The 22,500-nt window shown below is 41.1% G+C and overlaps 1 protein-coding gene across 1 annotated transcript in view; it reads right to left on the bottom strand.

Moving 5' to 3' along the window:
• The window catches only part of elmo1 (engulfment and cell motility 1 (ced-12 homolog, C. elegans)), a 242,386-nt gene that overhangs the window by 148,339 nt on the left and 71,547 nt on the right, over nt 1-22,500 (bottom strand). Inside the window, exon 4 of the mRNA XM_080443358.1 lies at nt 6,397-6,583. Within this exon, the coding sequence (XP_080299484.1) occupies nt 6,397-6,474 (78 nt within the window). The 5' untranslated portion in view covers nt 6,475-6,583. The remainder of the gene's footprint in view (nt 1-6,396; nt 6,584-22,500) is intronic.

The raw sequence follows: 22,500 nt of genomic DNA, 5'->3' as shown, positions 1-22,500 counted from the left end.
CTCTATCACCTGTTCCATTTCTCTACCTCTCTTCCCTATATCTCTCAATCAGTGGTGTGAAGTAAATGAGTACAATTACCCAAATACTAGTACTCTAGTATAGAGTGCAATTTTGAGGTACTTTTACTCTACTTGAGTATTTCCATTTTTCAGTAGTTTATACTTACAAATTTAGGCATTTTAGCAGACGCTCTTAACCCATTAAGACCTGGGACACATCTGTGTCATTTATTGATTTGAGCTAAAAAGCATTATTTTACACTTTGGCTATTAAAAAATAGCAGATATACAAGCTCATAGCGCGGCACCGAGAAAAGTACAAAAGTATTGGCATCAAAATGTATTTAAAGTACCTAGAGCAAAAGTAAAAAAATGTTTGAAAATAGCAGATCTACAAGCTCACAATGTGTTGCGATGAGACACGTTGTGAGCTTGTAGATCGGCTATTTTCAAATAGCCTAGGTATAAAGTGGTTAATGTATGTTTTATAATGTAATAATGTATATCTGCAAAGTAACTAACTTTCAAATAATTGTAGTGGAGTAAAAGTACAATATTTGCCTCTGAGATGTAGTGGAGTAGAAGTAAAAGTACTGAAAACTGGAAATACTCCAGTAAAGTAAAAGTACCTCAAAATTGTACTTAAGTACAGTACTTGAGTACATGTACTTAGTTACTTTACACACCATAGTTTGGAAGCCAGGAGGGAGAAGAGTCTGGGGACGTGTGGAGCGTTGTTGTTCCGGATGTTTTAGGGACAAAAACATCACTAGTCATTAACTATATAATATTTATCAGCTTTGGTTTGATCATTTATAATATATAAAGAATATATTTTCATATTTGTTCAAGGAAGATCTACAGGTTTGGGAGAGGTGGCGGGGCACACTAGCGCCCTCTATTGACGGGTCGCCACCATCCCTCCCTCCCTCTCCCCCCCTTCACTCTCTGCAACTCACACTTAACACATCGGGTGCCAAACACGGTCTGAACCGTGTTTGCGCAGAGTAGCGGTCCGGTGCCGAACACGGTCCAGACCGTGAAATATGTCTTTTTGTTTTTTTCGTTTTTCTCCACACGGGCGGGGCTAGAGCAGCTCTGGGAGTACCCATTGTGATCTTGAGAAGGATAGGCCAGATAGATCACCGGAAAAAAAAACATGGCTCCCATCCACTTCCTGCCTATTTCCTTCTTTAAAACACCTATATCTCCGAATCTGTTTCCGGTGGGGAAAACCGGTCATGCGCGATGCGCGATCCCCCCCCATTGTAACTCGCGAGTGAAATGTTATCGTTCCAGGCTGTAGCCAGGGTCATCGTGCAACATGAATGGATGTTTTTTTTTACATGGATTTGCTCCTCATGGAGTTTAGAGCTTTAAACAGCAAAGCGCAGTCAATGGGGAGAATGCTGGCACCCAACGTAAGTTGTTATGAAAAAATGCTGGCACCCAATGTGTTAAGCACACACACACACACACACACACACACACGCACACGCACACGCACACGCACACACTTTCACGACCTCTTCTGCATTGGTTCTCAAAGTGGGGTCCGGGGACCCCCAGGGGTCCTTGAGGGAGTTCCAGGGGGTCCCCAGCTAAATGATGGATAGTTAGGAACCAAATGGACCCTTATGGGTCTATAACTCTGAGAGTGTATTAGTGCTGCACGATTCTTGCTCAAATGTGAATCACGATTTTCCTCCATAAGAATTGAGATCACGATTCTCACACAATTCTCTTGTATATAAAAATATTAAGCAAAAAAAAAAAAAAATTGGAAAAAAATTGTCATAATTTAAAATCGAGATCGCATAGGTGTCTGAATCGAGATCACGATCTTTTTTCGATTAATCGTGCAGCACTAGAGTGTATAAACGGGTCCATTTGGTTCCATTTATACACTCTCGGAGTTACATTAACATTGATTTTGCAATATAAATTGGGGTCCCAGAGATAGAAATGTCATTAAATGGGGGTCCGTAGCCTCTAATGCATGTGAAACTGGGGGTCCTTGAAATAAAAATGGTTGAGAATCACTGCTAGAGCCGTAAAAAATCTTCTCTTATTGGGGGTCCCTGGCATGTGTTTTCAAATGGGGGTCCGCGGGGCTAATAAGTGTCAATTTGGGGGTCCTTGACTGCTCTACCGTCGCCTGTGTTCCATCTCCTACGGTAACGAGGCAGAGAAAAATAGAATAAAATAAACACCAGACAAACACACTTGAGAAGAACGTGTGATTCTTTCATACAGTACGACACACACAGAAGTATATTTATTCTGCAGTGGGAGCACAGACTATACTTTTGTTTTCACTTCAAGGTTATTTTTATATTGGTTGGTGGATGAGTCATCCAGACGCTCTGCAGTAATGTTAATGCTCAGGGCCGGATTAACCCTTGGTGGTGCCCTGTGCTATACGACCCGTGTCGGTGCCCCCCCCCCGGACCGATTTGTCAGCAGAGGGGCAGTCAGTGGTGGAAAAAGTACTCAAAGGTTTTACTTAAATCAATACTGCATTGTAGAAGTACTCTGTTACAAGTAAAACTCTGGTGTTAAAAATGTACTTGAGTAAAAGTACAAAAGTATTGGTATCAAAACGGAAAGGTACAGAAATGTTTGAAAATAGCCGATCTACAAGCTCACAACGCGTCGCGATGCGACGCGTTGTGAGCTTGTAGATCGGCTATTTTCAAATAGCCTATGTATAAAATAGGGATATATCTGCAAAGTAACTAGTAACTAAAGTTTTCAGATAATTGTTTGTAGTGGAGTAAAAGTACAATATTTGCCTCCGAGATGTAGTGGAGTAAAACTTAAAGTTTTGGAAATTGGAAATACTCAAGTAAAGTACAAATACCTCAAAAAAGTACAGTACTTGAGTACATGTACTTACTACTTAGTTACTTTCCACCACTGAGAGGGGGGCGCGTTTCACCGTTTCAGCGCTCCTTCAGCAGCAGCTGCTTTCTACATTTCGGCGATAGTTCCGCCTTCTTCCACTTTCTCCACGCTGCCACCGAATGTGTTAACACATTGAGTGCCAAGAACGCATATATGCGTTCTTTGCGTTCTTTAGAATCCATCACTTGAGTGCCAAGAACGCATATATGCGTTTTTTGGAAAAAAAATAAATATATATAATTAAATTCTTTTTCTTTTTTTTTTTTCATTTTTTTTTTTTTTTTTGACCCAAAGACCAAGGAGATATGATTTGTTGAAGATTTTGACTCCCATCCACTTCCTTGTTAACTTAAAACTTAAAAATTCTGTATCTCGGCTCCTGAGTACTTTTTTTTCTCAATGAAAAATCTCTGGCACAAAAACGATCACAGAGCAAGAAAAAAAAAAGTACCGTTTCCCAATGCAATCTTATGGGAGCAGTAAGGCTACTGCGCATGCGGACGGGGGTTGACCGGCCACAGGCTGACTAAATAAGCCATTTTAAACGCTCGTTTCAACCCGTCGCTTCGATTTTCTTGACCGCTAAAAGTTGAACCATCTGAGAGCATGAGGGGGGGGGCGACCTTTTACTACCTCAGAACTCTTTTCCATACAGTCTGCCTCACCACAAACATAACTTTGTTGTGTTTTTGTTGCTTCTATAAAAGATACGAGGTTTCTGCACGCCTGTCGGCGCAGAAACTTCTCATCTCCATATTCCAACTTTGTGTGTTTTTTCGTAAATTAACGGCTCCTTACTTGATCACACCGCAGCGTCACACGAACGCATCAAACGTAAGCAGATCTACAAGCTTTGCTGTTTTTAGAATGTGAATCCTGAAAAGTACCAGTTCTGGACATGAGAGGTTTTCCACCCCGACAGAAGAGACGACATAGCATAATCTCCAGTGCGTGTATAATGTAAATGCTAGACTAACAGTACAGCTGCTGTCACGGATCTAGTTTGTTAACCCATTAAGACCTGAGAAGATTCTAGAAATGTCTTCTAAATCCTAACAAATTTTGAAAAAAAAACCCACATTTTTTTTTCCTCGATTTTTCAAAAATAGCAGATCTACAAGCTCGTAGCGCGGCACTCGGTGCCGCGCTATGAGCCTTGTATATCTGCTATTTTTGAATAGCCTAAAGAAATCTAAAAGTGACACAGATGCGTCCCAGGCATTAATGGGTTTAAAGCACGTCATTGACCCTGAGGGGAGCCATGGGTACCATCAGCCACGAGTCACCGTGGCAACTGCAGGAATGATTGCCCTGACCTGTGTGTCGAGTGGATATACGGTCCCTGAAGCCAAACGCTGAAAGACAGCGTGCACGGATGTCTTTCAGCGTGCGCGCTGTTTTCCCGGCGTGCACGGTAGTGCCTGCAGTGCACGCTGCAGCCACCGGTAAACTGGTGTTGTGATGCTGTGTGCATTCTGAACCATCTCTGTTTGTCCTTTAGTTTTCCCTTTCAACTCCATCCACTGTTTTATCCGTTCTACGCTTTACACTCCCTCTCTCTCTCCTTCCCTCCCTCTCTCTCTCTGTCTGTCCCTCCTTCCTTCTCTGTGTGTGGTGTGTGTGTGTGTGTGTGTGTGTGTGTGTGTGTGTGGTGTGTGTGTGTGTGTGTGTGTGTGTGTGTGTGTGTCTGTGTGTGCATGCTATGGGCCCTCCAGCAGTATATCTGGACTCATGTTCTGCGATCTGAGCTGTCAGGAGACCCAGAAACAACATTTCCTCTCTCTCTGTGTGTGTGTGTGTGTGTGTGTGTGTGTGTGTGTGTGTGTGTGTGTGTTGTGTGTGTGTGTGTGTGTGTGTGTGTGTGTGTGTGTGTGTGTGTGTGGTGTGTGTGTGTGTGTGTGTGTCCGCGCGCACGTGCGTGCATGCGTGTGTGTGTGTGTTTGTATTGCTGTGACAGTGTTGTGTTGATGCCTACCAGTACGAATCAGTGTGTCTTTGTGCACGTGCTTGTGTGAGTGTGTGTGCGTGTCGAGGCGCGCACTGTATTCTGCGTGTTGTGATGCCTGGGCCCACATGTGGGTGTAATAACTATGCATCAAAAATGGTGCCTTTCATTGTGTGTGTCTGTGCGTGGTGTGTACAGAGAGAAAGAACTAGACGCATTCACATAAACCCAACGGGCCGTGTCTCAATGTAAGATAACCCCCCCCCCCCCCCCCCCCCACAAGGTACTTTAACCCATTAAAACCGCCGGGAAGATTTCTTGGCTATTCTTTTGGCTATTTCTTTTTTTTTTAATCATGAGCATGTGGTGCAAATCTTTGAATATATATATTTTTTAAATAATTTTTTTTTTAATCAAATCAGAAGTCTTTGCTTCTGGAGGTCCCTGGAACAAAACAATTTGCAAATGTTTCGCTTTAAAAATATATATATATATATATATATATATATATATATATATTCAAAGATTTGCACACATTTTCAAAGATTTTCTAAAATAGCAAATCCACAAGCTTGTAGATCTGCTATTTTTCGAATAGCCAAAGAAATCTAAAATGACACATGCTTTCCCGGGGTTATAAAGGTCCAGCATTTATCTGTAGAGTGCTTTGGGTACCAGTACTACTACTATACACACATTAGTAATGAAGTACTCTCATTGTTTTACTTGCTCCATATAAAGAAATAAAGATGCAATGGAGATAATACAATTAAAACAAAATCACGTACAACACTTGAAACATGGTGCCTCTGGGGGTTACAGTGTAGGCTTGTTCGCAATACCTTTTCTCTTCACGTTATACTGCAGCATGGTGCCAGCGGCAAGTTCAGTTCTATCTACTCTTATCAAAATGAGAGATAAACCTGCTTTGCGGTTATTTGATTGATCTAAAAGCAGTGGTGGAAAAAGTACTCACATTTTTTAATAGAACTTAAGTAAAAGTACCATTACTGCGATGTAGAAATACTCTTGTTACAAGGAAATGTCCGGAATTCAAAATTTACTTGGTTAAAAATACCATACACAAGTATTGGTATCAAAATGTAAAAAAGAAAAATTTATAAAATGTATAAAATTCGTTGAAAATAGCCGATCTACAAGCTCACAACGCGTCGCGACGCGTTGTGAGCTTGTAGATCGGCTATTTTCATTTCTAGTGTTTGAATAGGGCTGAAGAGGTTTTGTAATAATAATGCAAATCTACAAAGTAACTAGTAACAAACGTTTTCAAATAATTGTAGTGGAGTAAAATTACAATATTTGCCTCTGAGATGTAGTGGAGTAGAAGTAAAAGTATTGCAAATTGGAAATGCTCCAGTACAGTAAAAAATACCTCAACATTGTACTTAAGTACAGTACTTGAGTACATTAGTTACTTCATGGTCACTGAATTCCCTTCGAGGATCCCTTGACATGAAAACGTTTGAGAACCACTGTAGCATGATAAAGCATTATGTTTTGTTTTTTTTTGCACAGGCACCTACCTGGTCTATCTCCATGAGCTTGGGGAAGGCCCCGGGCCACTCGATGGCCACCTTGACGATGTCTGCCGGCGGCGGCATGATGGCGGCCGGGTGGGTGGGTGGGCGGGTGGGAGGAGCTTGTGGTGACGACGATGGAAGTGAAGCTTCACGCCACTCTCACTGCAGCCGGTGAAGAGACCATTCACACCTGCAGGGCAAATGGAGAGAGAGAGTTTAGTCAAGTCAGTCAAGTCAATTTTATTTATATAGCACATTTAAAATCAAGGTCGGAAAATGTACTCAAAGTACCAAAAGTAAAAGTACTAAAATGTTTGAAAATAGCAGATCTACAAGTTCACAACGTTGTGAGCTTGTACATCGGCTATTTTCAAATGGCCTATGTATTAAATTGTGCTAAAGTGGTTAATGTGTGTTTCACAATACATAATTTATATCTGAAAACTAAAACTTAAAAGTAATTTAAGTTTTCAAAATAATTGTAGTGGAGTAAAAGTATAATAATTGCCACTGAGATGTAGTGTAGTATAAGTAAAAGTATTGGAAATTGGAAATACTCAAGTAAAGTACAAATACTAAAAGTGGACTTAAGTACAGTACTTAAGTAAAATGTACTTAGTTACCCTACACCACTGCTCCTGGGTACGTGTGTAACGAGTATATGGGAAGGATATGGACAGTAACTCCATTAAATATGAGTCTGCCGGTTGATTACGCTCCCGTAATCAAGTCTTTTGCTAGATTTTTTTTTTACAGAGGAACCTTTTCTAACGACCAAAGCTTTTGTCTACTGCTTAAAAGACCTTAAATTGGTTGTCATTTTGACACTGGTATCCACGCTGTTCTACTGCGTAGCGCCTATGTAAGTTAACCCATCTGTGTGTCATTTTTTGATTTCTATGGCTATTAAACAAATAGCATATATACAAGCTCGTAAATCATGAAAATGTTTGCAAATGTTTGAATTAGGGCATTCACAACTAATGATTTTTACTAGTCGACTCATTTGACCAAGTAGTAGTCGACTAGTCGACTAGTCGAAATTTACAAAAAAAAATAAAAAAAAGGGGGGGGGGGCATTGTTTTAATGCCATCCTACTACTATATTACTATTATTATTATCCTCCTGCCCTTATTTTTATGGCGTTTTAAGGAAGCGCTTCTGGCACAGCAGCACAGCACCACAGCAGCGTCTCCAAGGATCCCCATTGCCCAATAATAGGCTTTTATTGGCATTACTTTTGACCCCTTTTGATAAAAAATAAAGTCATGAGGATAATAATAATAGTAAGATGGGCCATTACTATGGCATTTTTTTTTTTCAACTATTCGACTAGTACCAACAAGGTCGACTAGTGGTTATACTAGTCGACTAGTCGCCATGAGCCAAGAGCCATGACTAGTCGACTAGTTGGTGAAAGCCCTAGTTTGAATATGTATTTTTTAAAGCGAGCATTTGTAACTCAAATCTTTGCTTCTGGGGGATTCTACAAATGTCTTCAGTTTTTTGAAAAAACTTTTCATGTCAAGGACCCCCAAAATGATATGTATTTGGCCGCGGACCCTCATCTCAAATATGTTGTTCCAGGGACCCCAATGAATCAAAAATGTTAGTTACACATGTTCCCTTTAAAAAAATATATATATATATTGAAATATTCGCACAAATGTTCACGATTTTTCAAAAAAAATAGCAGATCTACAAGCTCCGAGTGCCGCGCTATGAGCTTGTATATCTGCTATTTTTGAATAGCCAAAGAAATCTTAAAATGACACAGATGCGTTCCCGGTTTTAAAAGGTTAATGATGAATTTCCAACATTATTTTTGCATTTAAAGAGGCTCATCACTGGCTCTATATGACGGTGAGAGAGAGAGAGAGACAGACGAGAGAGAGTGAGAGAGAGGAGAGTAGAGAGAGAGACGAGTGAGAGAGAGAGAGAGAGAGAGGAGAGAGAGAGAGAGAGAGAGACAGAGAGAGAGAGAGAGAGAGACAGAGAGAGAGAGAGAGAGAGAGAGAGAGAGAGAGAGAGAGAGAGAGAGAGAGAAGAGAGAGAGAGAGAGAGAGCGCGAGAGCGAGAAAAGGAGAGAGTGATGTAAGAAGGGAGAGGAGGGGAAGGAGACAGAAATTGGGGCACGTTAGTCGACTCTGCATTAGTCACACCTTGGCTGGTCTTTGTTGAAAGCGTTAACCTGTTCTAATTAAAGAAGGGACATTATATGTGAAGTGTGCTGTGGAGTGGAGGTGTTTTGTGCGTGTGTGTGTGTGTAAGAGGGGGGGGGGGTTCAAGGCACATCACATTACATCAGATTGTTTTGGCATGGGCTACTGTGCACATGAAAAACACAATTTTTGTAAAAATGTGTGCAGCAATGCTACTAAAGGAAGAGATATTTCACTGGGTCATTTTCCACCAACAAACACTTCCTCACATAAATAAAGACCATCCACACTCACACATAGATAAAGACAACCAGACCTCACTAGATGAAGACAACCAGACCTCACTAGATGAAGACAACCAGCACTCACTAGATGAAGACAACCAGACCTCACTAGATGAAGACAACCAGACCTCACTAGATAAAGAGCACCAAACATCACATAGATAAAGACAACCAGACCTCACTAGATGAAAACAACCAGACCTCACTAGATGAAGACAACCAGACCTCACTAGATGAAGACAACCAGACCTCACTAGATGAAGACAACCAAACCTCACTAGATAAAGACAACCAGACCTCACTAGATGAAGACAACCAGACCTCACTAGATGAAGACAACCAGACCTCACTAGATGAAGACAACCAAACCTCACTAGATAAAGACAACCAGACCTCACTAGATGAAGACAACCAGACCTCACTAGATAAAGACAACCAGACCTCACTAGATGAAGACAACCAGACCTCACTAGATAAAGACAACCAGACCTCACTAGATGAAGACAACCAGACCTCACTAGATGAAGACAACCAGACCTCACTAGATGAAGACAACCAAACCTCACTAGATAAAGACAACCAGACCTCACTAGATAAAGACAACCAGACCTCACTAGATAAAGACAACCAGACCTCACTAGATAAAGACAACCAGACCTCACTAGATAAAGACAACCAGACTTCACTAGATAAAGACAACCAGACCTCACTAGTTAAAGACAACCAGACCTCACTAGATATAGACAACCAGACCTCACTAGATATAGACAACCAGACCTCACTAGATGAAGACAACCAGACCTCACTAGATAAAGAGCACCAAACCTCACATAGATAAAGACCATCCACCCTCACATAGATAACAAACATTGAGCCTCACTAGATCAGGGGTCTTCAACGTTTTCAGGCCAATGACCCCCTAGCTGAGAGAGAGATGAAGCAGGGACCCCCTCTATATTGTATAAAATTGTGTTTCAGATTAAACTTTTTTGTTTACTTGGTCGGCTCTTTTTTCCCCTCTACACCAAACACCTCTTTGCCAAAAATAGCAGATCTACAAGCTCACAACGCCTCGCGCTGCGAGGCGTTGTGAGCTTGCAGATCTGCTATTTTTGGCTAAAGTTCTTCTCAGAAAAGGGATAGTAGGGTTCAAGTGGTTAATGTAAAAAAAATAATAATCATATCACACAAAGATTTGGCGGACCCCCTGTAGTAACTCTGAGGACCCCCTAGGGGTCCCGGACCCCCTGTTGAAGACCCCTGCACTAGATAAAGACATAGGGCTGGGCGTCGTGGGCGATATCAAGGACACCGATACTGTGGGTGCCTCGGGGCTAAAGCCCTCAGGAGAAATGACGATACTGTGGGTGCCTCGGGGCTAAAGCCCCCAGGAGACGTCATGTCTCGAGCACCCATCACAAACTCATCACGAAAAAAAGTAAAAGAAAAAACCTCCGACATCTACACTTCATGGAGTAAATCTTTTGTACCAAATTAACTCTCTCAGTGCCAATGAAATAAAAAAATATGTTCATACTGTGCCAGCAATTTTTTTAAAGTAAAAAAAAAAGTGCTCAGGAGCCGAGATACAGCCTTTTAAGTTAAACAAGAAGTGAATGGAGCAGCAAATCTTCGGATCACGATATCTTGGGTTCTGAACATTCTTTAAAAAAATATATATATATATAATTTTTTTAATACAAATAAAAAAACTCGGGATAACTCGTTTTTGGCACTGAGGGCATTCAGAAAAAACTCGGGATAACTCGTTTTTGGCACTCAGAGAGTTAACCGAATTAACCGCATTAAATGTAAAAAAAAAAAGAAAAAAAGTAACAAACCCGGAAACAAAGCTAAACTTTTCACAACGCACACGCTGCACACGCGTGCGTTCCACCCCCAGTAGCGTGCACATAAATCGGTGCCCCTGGGAGATATGACTTCAAATCAAAATCACCATTATTTAAAAGTTTTGCCTCAATTACGATCAATATACAGTAGGACTTTCCAAAATTCTGCCATCAGTCACAGAACAAGACACAAAGCTATCAGCAGCTTGGGGACATCAACTCATTCCATTCCATGGGCAACTGGTGGCCCGGGGGCCACATGCGGCCCCCACCTTCACTTTATGCGGCCCGCAGGTTAATATCGGAATATTGATATATTTTTTATTTCAGCTGTTACAATTCCAAACATGACCCCCTTTAATTACTTCAGTCTATATTGGCAGCTTAATGACTTAAAATTATATTTTCTTTTTTATGTCCAATGTATTTGTATTTAAGTTATTAAAGGTAACATAAGTATAACTAAATGCATTTGAAATGAAATAAAAATGTTACTTTTCAGGATTTCAATTCAAACATAGCAAACAAATATCAGGATTCCATTTCAAAAATAGCAAAAATAGCAGATCTACTCAGCTCAAAATGTGTCGCAAAGCGACGCGTTTTGAGCTTGTAGATCGACTATTTGTGCTACTTTTGTGTGACATTGTGCGACAGTATATGCAATGTGGCCCTCTGGAGTGAGTGTGGTAATATAGTGGCCCTCTCCATCATCAAAGTTGCCCACCCCTGGTTTATATTGTCTCTGTCGGGTGGAAACCTCATATGTCCAAAAAAACTGTTACTGCTTAGGATTCAGATTCAAAAACAGCAAAAGTAGAAGATCTACAAGCTCGAAACGTGTCGCTTCGCGCTTCGAGCCGCGTTTCGAGCTTGAGGATCTGCTACTTTTGATGCTTTTGTGTGACCCCTAAATTGATATACATTTGGCCGCGGACCCCCATTTGAAAATGTTTTGTGCCAGGGACCCACCCAGAAGCAAAGATATCAGATTCATGTTTGCTTTAAAACATATAAATATTCAAAGATATGCACACATTTTCAAGGTTTTTCAAAATAGCAGATCTACAAGCTCGTAGCGCGGCAACTCGGTGCCGCGCTACGAGCTTGTAGATCTGCTATTTTTTGAATAGCCAAAGCTAAGTGGTTAAAAAACGATTGTGACTAATTTAACTAATAACTTATTTTGCCGGGGACCCCCTGGTACTCCCTCAAGGACCACTGGTGGTCCCCGGACCACTGGTTGAAAAACCACTGCTGTAGTATGATCAAGTACGGGACGTTAATTTACGAAAAAAACACGAAAAAGTTAGAAAATGGAGATAAGAGGTTTGCTGCCCGACGGCAACGATATAGAACGGGCAAGCTCGTTCTCCAAGGCTGCTGCAAACATTAACACAGTCATGTTTCACCGCATTAGGTCCAGTAATGTGAGAGATAACAACACCATTAATACACAAATTCTCGCTCTCTCCGGCTCTCCAGAGTCCAGTAAGAAAGACTCTTCCTCAGCAGGTCACAGATCACAGCTTCCTCTAAGCCAACCCATTTCCTACTGGCTTATAGGTGTGCAACAGCGTGTGAGGGTGTGTGTGTGTGTGTGTGTGTGTGTGTGTGTGTGTGTGTGTGTGTGTGTGTGTGTGTGTGTGTGTGTGTGTGTGTGTGTGTGTGTGTGTGTGTGGTGTGTGTGTCTGTGCGTGCCGTGCGTGCGTGTGTGTGTGGAGAGAGTGTATAATAATAAGAACATTTGTATGACACCAGGTGGCTGAGGTTTAAAAGACCTGAGCAGCCATAGCAGTGTGATATAACACACATACGTGCGTGTCACACATCCACTGTTCACTGAATCTCTGCAAGACACGTTTGCGGTAAAACATGCACAACCGACAGAAACACAAATGAATGTGTCTCTGTGCACTTGTACATGCACACACGCGCACACACACACACACACACACACACACACACCCATTGATTGAGAAGTATTTTTCAGGATTCATATTCAACAGCAGCAAAAGCAGCAGATCTACAAAGCTCGAAACACGCCGCGTTTCGCGCCGCGTTTCGCGCTTGACGATCTACTACTTTAGATGCTTTTGTGTGACACTGTAGTATGATCAAGTAGGGCGTTCATTTAACTTATTCCCTGCCACTGACGTAATAAACGTAATTATTCCCGTTTACCAATGCTGCCACTGACGTAAAAAACGTATTATATTTTTTCGTCTATAATATCGTCTCTGTCGGGTGGAAACCCAATACCGTTACCTTTCAATATTCAAATTCAGAAATAGAAAAAAAAATTGCAGATCGACAAGCTCAAAACGCGTCGGTTCGCGCTGCGTGTTTCATGTGAGCTTGTAGATCGGCTATTTTCAAATGGCCGAAATATAGGGCTGAAGTGGTTAATGTATGTTCTGTAATAATAATCTGAATCTACGAAGTAACTAGTAACTAAAGTTTTCAAATAATTGCAGTGGAGTAAAAGTACAATATTTGGATCCGAGATGCAGTGGAGTAGAAGTAAAAAATATTGGAATTGGAAATACTCAAGTAAAGTACAAATACCTCAAAACTGTACTTAACCCCATTAAGACCTGAAGGCCGCTTCTAAACATTTTCTAAATCCTAACAGTTTTTCGGAAAGAAAATAAAAAAAAAGACATTTCACGATTTTTCAAAAATAGCAGATCTACAAGCTCGTAGCGCGGCACTCGGTGCCGCGCTATGAGCTTGTAGATCTGCTATTTTTGAATAGCCTAAAGAAATCTAAAAGTGACACAGATGCGTTCCAGGTATTAATGGGTTAAGTACAGTACTTGAGTAAATGTACTTAGTTACTTTCCACCACTGGTTGTTAGTCACTGCTGTTGTATCCTACTGACTTCAAACCACTGGTCCTTGACGTGAAAATGGTTGAGAAGCACTGGGTACCGGTCTTCAAACCCCCATCATGTGATCGCATGGTTTAGTGGAAATGTAATAGCAGAGATAAGCTCAAAGGAAAGTAAAACACAGCGAGCAAGCGAGACATCCATAATTGAACGTTCCTCCACAATGTTGTCTAAGAGATATGGCTGGGATCATCCCCAACTCCCTGTTTCCATATTTAACCCATTGAGAACTGAAGCCGATTCTACAAAATGTCTTCTAAATCTTAACAGTTTTCTGAAAAACATAAGTTACTATGTCAGTGGTGCTCAAACCTTTTCATGTCAAGGACCCCCAAAAGGATATGTATTTTGGCCGTGGACCCCCATCTCAAATACGTTGTTCCAGGGACCCCCAGAGCAAAGATTGGAGTTAAAACATTTTCGCTTTTAAAATAATATATATTCAAAGATTCGCACACATGTTCACGATTTTTCATAAATAGCAGATCTACAAGCTCGTAGCGCGGCACTCGGTGCCGCGCTATGAGCTTTGTAGATCTGCTATTTTTGAATAGCTAAAGTGTAAAATAATGCTTTTTTAGCTCAAATAAAAAAATTACACAGACACGTTCCAGGTCTTAAAGGGTTAATCTGCCTCTATAATGCATGAGGACAGACTCCAAGCTCATTCCTGGGAGATGGTGAGCCAGCAGGAATAGTGTGTGTGTGAGAGTAGTTGCGTGTGTGTGTGTGTGTGTGTGTGTGTGTGTGTGTGTGTGTGTGTGTGTGTGTGTGTGTGTGTGTGTGTGTGTGTGTGTGTGTGTGTGTGTGTGTGTGTGTGTGTGTGTGTGCGTGCGTCGTGCGCGTGCGTGTGTTATACTTGCTCTACAATGCATGGCAGCGCAACGCGTTGTCAGTGGTGGAAAAAGTACTCAAATGTTTTACTTGAGTAAAAGTATCAATACTGCAATGTAGAAGTACTCTGTTACCAGTAAAGTCTGGAATTTGTAATTTACTTGAGTAAAAGTACAAAAGTATTGGTATCAAAATGTACTTAAAGTACCAAAATGCGACACGTTGTTGAGCTTGTAGATCGGCTTGTTTTCAAATAGCCTATGTATAAAATAGGGCTAGAATGGTTAATGCATGTTTTATAATGTAGTCATTTATATCTGCAAAGTAACTACTAACTAAAGTTTTCAAATAATTGTAGTGGAGTAAAAGTACAATATTTGCCTCTGAGATGTAGTGGAGTAGAAGTAAAAGTATAGACAATTGGAAATACTCCGGTAGAGTAAAAGCACCTCAAAATTGTACTTAATTAAATGTATTTAGTTACTTTACACCACTGCGCGTTTGTGAGCTTGTAGATCGGCTTTTTTTTCCGGCTTTTAGCTCACAGTGAATAACAATGCTGCGCATCCAAGGAGCCGTTGCCATGGCAGCCACAGCATGGATAGCTGCTGCTGCTGCAGCGCGGCGGTGGAGTTCTACATGCTGGCGTCTCATTGGAGGAAATGTAAATGAACCACTTAAACCCTATATATATATATGGTTGACTGGAGTCCCTCAAGGCTCTATGCTAGTGTCTTTTCTCTTTTCTGTTATTGTGGGGGAAAGCTTTTGATGAAAATCGACAAGCTCACACGCTCGGGAGCTTAAGTACATTCACTCAAGTATTGTACTCAAGTACAATGTTTATGATACTTTTTCTACTCCACAAGTCTCAGAGGCAAATATTGTACTTTTTTTTATTTTTACTGCACTACGGTTATTTGAAAGCTTTAGTTACTATAGTTACTTTGATTATCATTGCAAATTATGTATTAACCATTTAAGGCCAATATTAACACATTGCGTGCCAATCACGTACTTCTACGCGAACCTAAATAATTGCGCAGCGTGCCAGTCGCGTAGTTCTTTTTTTTTCCTTTTTTTTTCGCAGTGACACATTTCATTTTAGGCCTCCCTCGCAGTGACACATTTCATTGTAGCACACCGGAAACGGAAATTAGTGTCAATCGAAGATTTTCGTTCCCATCCGCCGCCGCTCTAAAGCTTTCGCTAATCCGCCATTATCTCCGGTGTTGTTTTTCTCCGCGCTGAACGCTGTTTAATAGAAACTGGGACTACTGCAAAATGGACGATCGCCGATTGAACATTTTCTTCTCTGGGCCACTCACACAGCTACCCTGTGTGTTTACAAACAGTTGAACGCGCGATCTTAAGGTATTTAGCAAGGTCTGTGGCGAGGTGAAAAAAACAAAAAAACAACAATAAATCGCTGGCACTGGTGAGTACATGATATTAAACTCTGGCGTGGAATGTGTTAAAGGTGGAGTAAGTCATTTTGTTTTCTTTTTTTTTTTTTGTTAAAAAGGTTAAAGTACTATTATCTGATAGTAATCGTTGCTACAGAGTGTTTGTTTGGTCACAGGGGTCTCTCCAGCTCTTTAGTAAACAGAATATAGTACATTTTCAGGTAGGTGACAACATTTTAAGCCAATCAGGAGAGAGCACTGAAAATGCATGTTCTGTTTAATAAAGAGAGCTGGAGAGACATTGGAGACTCCTTATATGGACAGGACACTCTGTAGTAACGAGCACTATCAGAACATAGAACCATTTTGCAATTATTTGAATAACTGCAAATCACTTACCATACCTTTAAACTTTGGCCATTCAAAAATAGCATATCTTACAAGCACAAAACCCAACAAAATGACTTAATATAGCATCAATATCAGTTTTGTCACTTTGACCCCTATATAAATCGTCTATCTGAAAATAGCTGATCTACAAGTTCGGACACGTTGTGAGATTGTAAAAAAGAGATCATATAAGCAACAAATAGTGCTTAAGTGGTTAATGTACAGTACTTGAATAAATGTACTTAGTTACTTACTACCTCCATTGAGTGTGTGTGTGTGTGTGTGTGTGTGTGTGTGTGTGTGTGTGTGTGTGTGTGTGTGTGTGTGTGTGTGTGTGTGTGTGTGTGTGTGTGTGTGTGTGTGTGTGTGTGTGTGTGTGTAGAACGTTACAAAACACACATAATGAGAGCTTTCTGTCTTTAGTGTCACGCAGAGCCCACAGCTGTGTTGCCCCCCCCCCCCCCCACACACACACACACACACACACATATAGGTTTGTGTTACCTATACTCGTGAGGACATCAACACATTTTAAGAGCGACTTAATGAATGCCATTTTTCATATTATGCCTAAAGCCAAAAAACAGCAGATCTACAAGGCCAAGACGCATAGCACTGCAGAGAGTTGTGGGCTTTTGTAGATCTGCTATTATATTTCAACTCAAGTGTAAATCAGGCCTTGACTTTGTTTCTAAAACCCCTAAACCTTACTTTTAAATGTCTATGCCCTAAAACCCCCCTGGCAACACTGCATGCGCGCATACACACACACACACATCCGTATCCTTTGTAATACTAATACAAATCTGCAAAGTAACTAACTAAAGTCTAACTAAAAGTATAATATTTGCCTCTGAGATGTAGTGGAGTAGAGGTAAAAGTACAGAAAATTGTAAATACTTGAGTAAAGTAAAAAAAAAAAATCACACCCAGTGTGAAGTGGGCGGTGTGGTCACAGTGGTCATCACAGTGATGGAAGTTCACTTAAAGAAAAGTTATATTTCTGAAGTGGTGGTGCTATTTATTAACAATAAATTGGTCCACAATGGGTGATTCACTTAAAAAACTTTTTTTAAGTGCATGGTCCTATTTATAGGGCTATGCACATGTGTCATGTGTTTCACTAGCCAATCAAAGTCCTGAATAGAGTCAGCCAATAAAGTCAGCCAATCATATAGGGGTTAGGGATGTACAATGGTGGCCAATCACGGTGCAGGGTTAGGGGGGTACAATGGTGGCCAGTGATTTGCATTGAATGTGTAGGGGTTAGGGGTGTAGGGGGGTAATGGTGGCCAATCACAGTGCAGCGAATGTCGATGTCCAAACCTCACATATAGGGGCGGTTGCACCGCCCAAAAATAAACTCACAATTGTACTTAAGTACAGTACTTGAGTAAATGTACTTAGTTACTTTACACCACTGCTTTCTAACCGAGCCAATCTTCTCCTGTACAAGCACACAACGCAGCGCTGGATGTGTAGATTGTCTATTTTTGGCTTTAAGGTTACAGTTAAACTTAACATCAAAAGATTTGTGTTTTGTTGGTTCACTGGGTTGTCTGTGTGTGTGTTTAGTTTCCTGTTGTGACTGACTGACAGTGTGGATGAGTTCTTGTTGTCCTAGTCTAGTCTACTGTGTCTTGTCCTATAGTTTTTTTTTTCTCTTTTCTCCTCCTTTTGTCTCTTTCTTTGGAATGCGCCCCGGGCCAGTGTGATAACTGGATGGGGGGAGGGGCACACTAAAAATCCCAAACCTATAAACCTATAAAGTGGCATTAATAAAATGACGCTGACCTAAAATATTGATGCATAGTGGTACAAACGTGTTTTGTGTGTGTGTGTGTGTGTGTGTGTGTGTGTGTGTGTGTGTGTGTGTGTGTGTGTGTGTGTGTGTGTGTGTGTGTGTGTGTGTGTGTGTGTCTCTCCAGTGGGTGTAAAGTAATTAAGTACATTTTGCCAAGTACTGCAGTACTTAAGTACAATTTTGAGTTATTTTTACATTAGTGGAGTATTTCCCATTTTCAGTACTTTTAGATGTATTCCACTACATCTGAGAGGCAAATATTGTACTTTTTACAACCACTACAATTATTTGAAACCTTTAGTTACTAGTTACTTTGTAGATTTTGATTAGTATTACAAAACACACATTAACCCTATCTAAACTTTGGCTATTTGAAAATAGCCGATCTATAAGCTAACAATGTGCCGCGATGCAACGCATTCATTGTGAGCTTGTAGATCTGCTACTTCGAAAAGGGACATTCTGCATAATGAGCAATTTCTACTTTTGGTACTTTAAGTACATTTTGATACCAATACTTTTGTACTGTTACTTAAGTAAAAAAAAACTGGAGTACTTTTTCCACCACTGGTGTGTGTGAGAGAGACAGAGAGCGAGGGGGGGGGGGGGGGGGGGTGCTCTTGTCTTGTGTTCCAGGAACCTGTCATCTCTTTCTGAGAACCAGGGCTCAGATGGAGGGCCTTGAGCCATATTGATCGGACACACACACACACACACACACACACACACACACACACACACACACACACACACACACACACACACACACACACCACACACACACACACACACACACACACACACACACACACACACACACACACACACACACACACACACCTGTCTCAGTCCCTGACTGCCGTATAAATCCTCTCAGATCTGATGATGTGAGTGAATGGCTCAGAGGCACACTCGACATAAACAAGAAGAACAGGAACGTAAAAACGAATGAATTTTAAATATTACTTCTGAGGAGGAGAAACGCGATTAAACACCAGTGGTGGAAAAGGTACTCAAATGTTTTACTTAAGTAAAAGTATCAATACTGATTGATTGATTGATGTACTTTTATTTAGTAAGACATGAGAATAACAGTACATGGAAGTACAAATTCACAATACAGGGTCTACTAAACTGGAAGACTCATTAAGCACTGAGCTTGTTTAAGATGAGAAACCCCATGCACACAAATCATGATGACATATAAGAGACAGACAGATATACACACTACTATACAGAATGTCATACAATTAGCTTACAGGTTACTGGTATGAAGAGTGAAAAAAATATATACAAAAGAAGGGGGGGTAGGTTAAGACTTAGACAGGGGGCCATTTCGAATTGCAGCCTCCAGAAGGTGTATCTTTAGGGCAGTTTTGAAAGTGAGTAGGGTTTTACACTCCTTTACTCCTTTTGGTAGGGCATTCCACATTTTTGATGAATAGCATGAGAACGAGTTCATTCCCTTTGTTGAACCAAATCTGGGTTGAACATGATTTGTGGAGCTGCCTCTGGTGTTATGATCATGGACTTCATTAACATTTTGGAAGTATTTTGACAAATACAGGGGGATCCCAATGTTGTGGTGTATCTTGAAAACCACTGCAATGTATTAGTACTCTGTTACAAGTAAAAGTCCGTAATTCAAAATGTACTTGGTAAAAGTACAAAAGTATTGGTATCAAAATGTACTTAAAGTACCAAAAGTAAAAGTACTATAATGTTTGAAAATAGCAGATTATTACAAAACATACATTAACCACTATAGGCTTTGAGCCTATAGATCTGCTATTTTCAAAAGATTTTGTACTTATACTCAAGTACATTTTTAATTCCGAACTTTTGACTTGTAACAGAGCATACTACATTGCAGTATTGCTACTTTTTCCACCACTGCAGATCGGCAAGCTCGCAACGTGGCACGAAGCACGGTGTTTCGAGCTTGTAGATCTGCTACTTTGGAATCAGTTTTGGTTTCCACCAGAGAAAGAGGACATATTTTGTACTTTCCATCCATCTGTGTGTCTTGCCCTCCCCCCTCTCTCCCTCCTCCCCCCTCTCTCCCTCCTCCCTGCATTTTTTATGACACAAGGAACGTTGCCGAGCCTAGGAGCCCATAGGAAACAGATGATTGATGGACAGATGAGGAGGAATGAGAGACACAGATAGAGGGAAAGATGAATGCACAGAAGAGGTGGAGAGAGAGAGAGAGAGAGAGAGAGCGAGATGAGAGAGAGAGAGAGAGAGAGAGAGAGAGAGAGAGAGAGAGAGAGAGAGAGAGAGAGAGAGAGAGAGAGAGAGAGAGAGAGAGAGAAGGGCCGTTGTTGGAACGATTTCAGGAAGATGGACAGGAATCGTTATTCTGAATGAAAGATGGATCTGAGAGAACCTCTTCTTCTGCTCCGCAGTTTAACCCTCTGAGCACGCACACATACACACACACACACACACACACACACACACACACAGTATAAGCCCAGACCAAGGTTGAGGCCTGAGTATGAAGTGTTATCCGACATGATGTGTGTTGACAGCATCCAGGCTCCATAACAAGGTTACACAGAGTGATACAGCCTGTACCCCCCCCACCCCCACCCAGTAAACACTGGTTTAAACCACACACACACACACACACACACACACACACACACACACACACACACACACACACACACACACACACACACACACACACACACACACACACACACACACACACACACACACACACACACACACACACACACACACACACACACGTTTGTATCACTGTACTTGTGAGGACAACAACGTTTAAATACAGTAATTCTATGAATGGCATTTTTTATGGCATTTTAACCATAAGCCTAGAGCCGAAAAACACAACACTGGCAACTTAGTGTAAATCATGTTTAACTCGAATTCTATCCCCTAAAAACCTAACCTCTAACATGTCTAATCCTGAACCTATCCCCAACCCCAGTCTTTTTCTAACAGTAAACGTATCTCTACTACTTACATACTGTAGTAGTGTAGTGCATTGGTTCTCAAAGTGGGGTCCGGGGACCCCCAGGGGTCCTTGAGGGATTTCAGGGGGTCCCCAGCTAAATGATGGATAGTTAGGAACCAAATGGACCCTTATGGGCCTGTAACTCTGAGAGTGTATACATGGAACCAAATGGACCCTTACAGGTCCATTTGGTTCCATTTATACACTCTCAGAGTTACATTAACATTGATTTTGCAATATAAATTGGGGTCCCAGAGATAAAAATGTCATTAAATGGGGGTCCGTAGCCTCTAATGCATGTCAAACTGGGGGGTCCTTGAAATTAAAATGGTTGAGAATCACTGCTAGAGCCGTAAAAATCTTCTCTTATTGGGGTCCCTGGCATATCTTTTCAAATGGGGGTCCGCGGGCTAATAAGTGTCAATTTGGGGGTCCTTGACCTGAATACGTTTGAGAGCACTGCTGTAGTGTATATTTGTTTTCGATTAATTGAGTACAAAGGACCCCAATGGGAACAAGCCATAGGCTTTCTTGGGTTTAAAATCCTCTTAGCAGACCTTGTGTTGAACTGTACTTTCCTGTGCTTTGTAATAAAGTATTCAATCAATAAAAAACCGTAAAACATCCATTGTTCTCACGAGGACCAGGATAAAAAAAATGGTCCTCACTAATGTCTATTTCTGAAATTCTACTATACTTTTGTAACTAATGTAAGACATTTGGTCCTCACAAGTATAGTCACACACACACACACACACACACACACGCACGCACACACGCACACACGCACACACACACACACACACACACACACACACACACGCACACACACGATATGTGCTAGACTGCTATAACCTCATCAGAGGTGGTAAGTAAGTAAGTACTGTATAAGTTAATTTACTCAAAGCACTGTTCCTGAGTATAAATGAGCTGCGTTGGAATCAAAGACAGAACTCTGGGTTGAGTCCAAAAGGCAAACGGTGGGGGGGGGGTTCATTTGATACAGATTTACCATCCTGTCTTTCACTCAATTACAGTCATGACATGCACTGTACTGTACTGTACTGGGCCAGCTGCAATGACACATGGCAGATAATGATCAAAACTGTCACCTCCAGTCCAACCTGTCAACCCATTCAATCCGAGGGGGGGGGGGGGGGGGGGCATCTGTGTGTCATTTTAAGATTTATTTGGGCTATTCAAAAATAGCAGATCTACAAGCTCATAGTGCGGCACTCGAGCTTGTAGATCTGCTATTTCTTTTTAAATTGTGAAAATGTTTGCAAATCTTTGAATATATATATATATATAAATTTTTTACTAAAATCTTTGCTTCTGGGGATCCCTGGAACAACATTTTTTGAGATGGCGGAGGGGGGGGGGGATCTACAAGCTCTCTACAAGGGGATCTACAAGCTCACACTGCGTGGCGATACATTTGAAAACTGCATAATGAGTACTTTTACTTTTGTACTTTAAGTACATTTTTATTA

The sequence above is a fragment of the Gymnoscopelus braueri genome (genome assembly GCF_963280865.1).
Source record: "Gymnoscopelus braueri genome assembly, chromosome: 11".
In the NCBI taxonomy this organism is placed as follows: domain Eukaryota; kingdom Metazoa; phylum Chordata; class Actinopteri; order Myctophiformes; family Myctophidae; genus Gymnoscopelus; species Gymnoscopelus braueri.
Note: the sequence above shows the minus strand (reverse complement) of the source record. Positions and strands in the feature narration are given on the sequence as shown.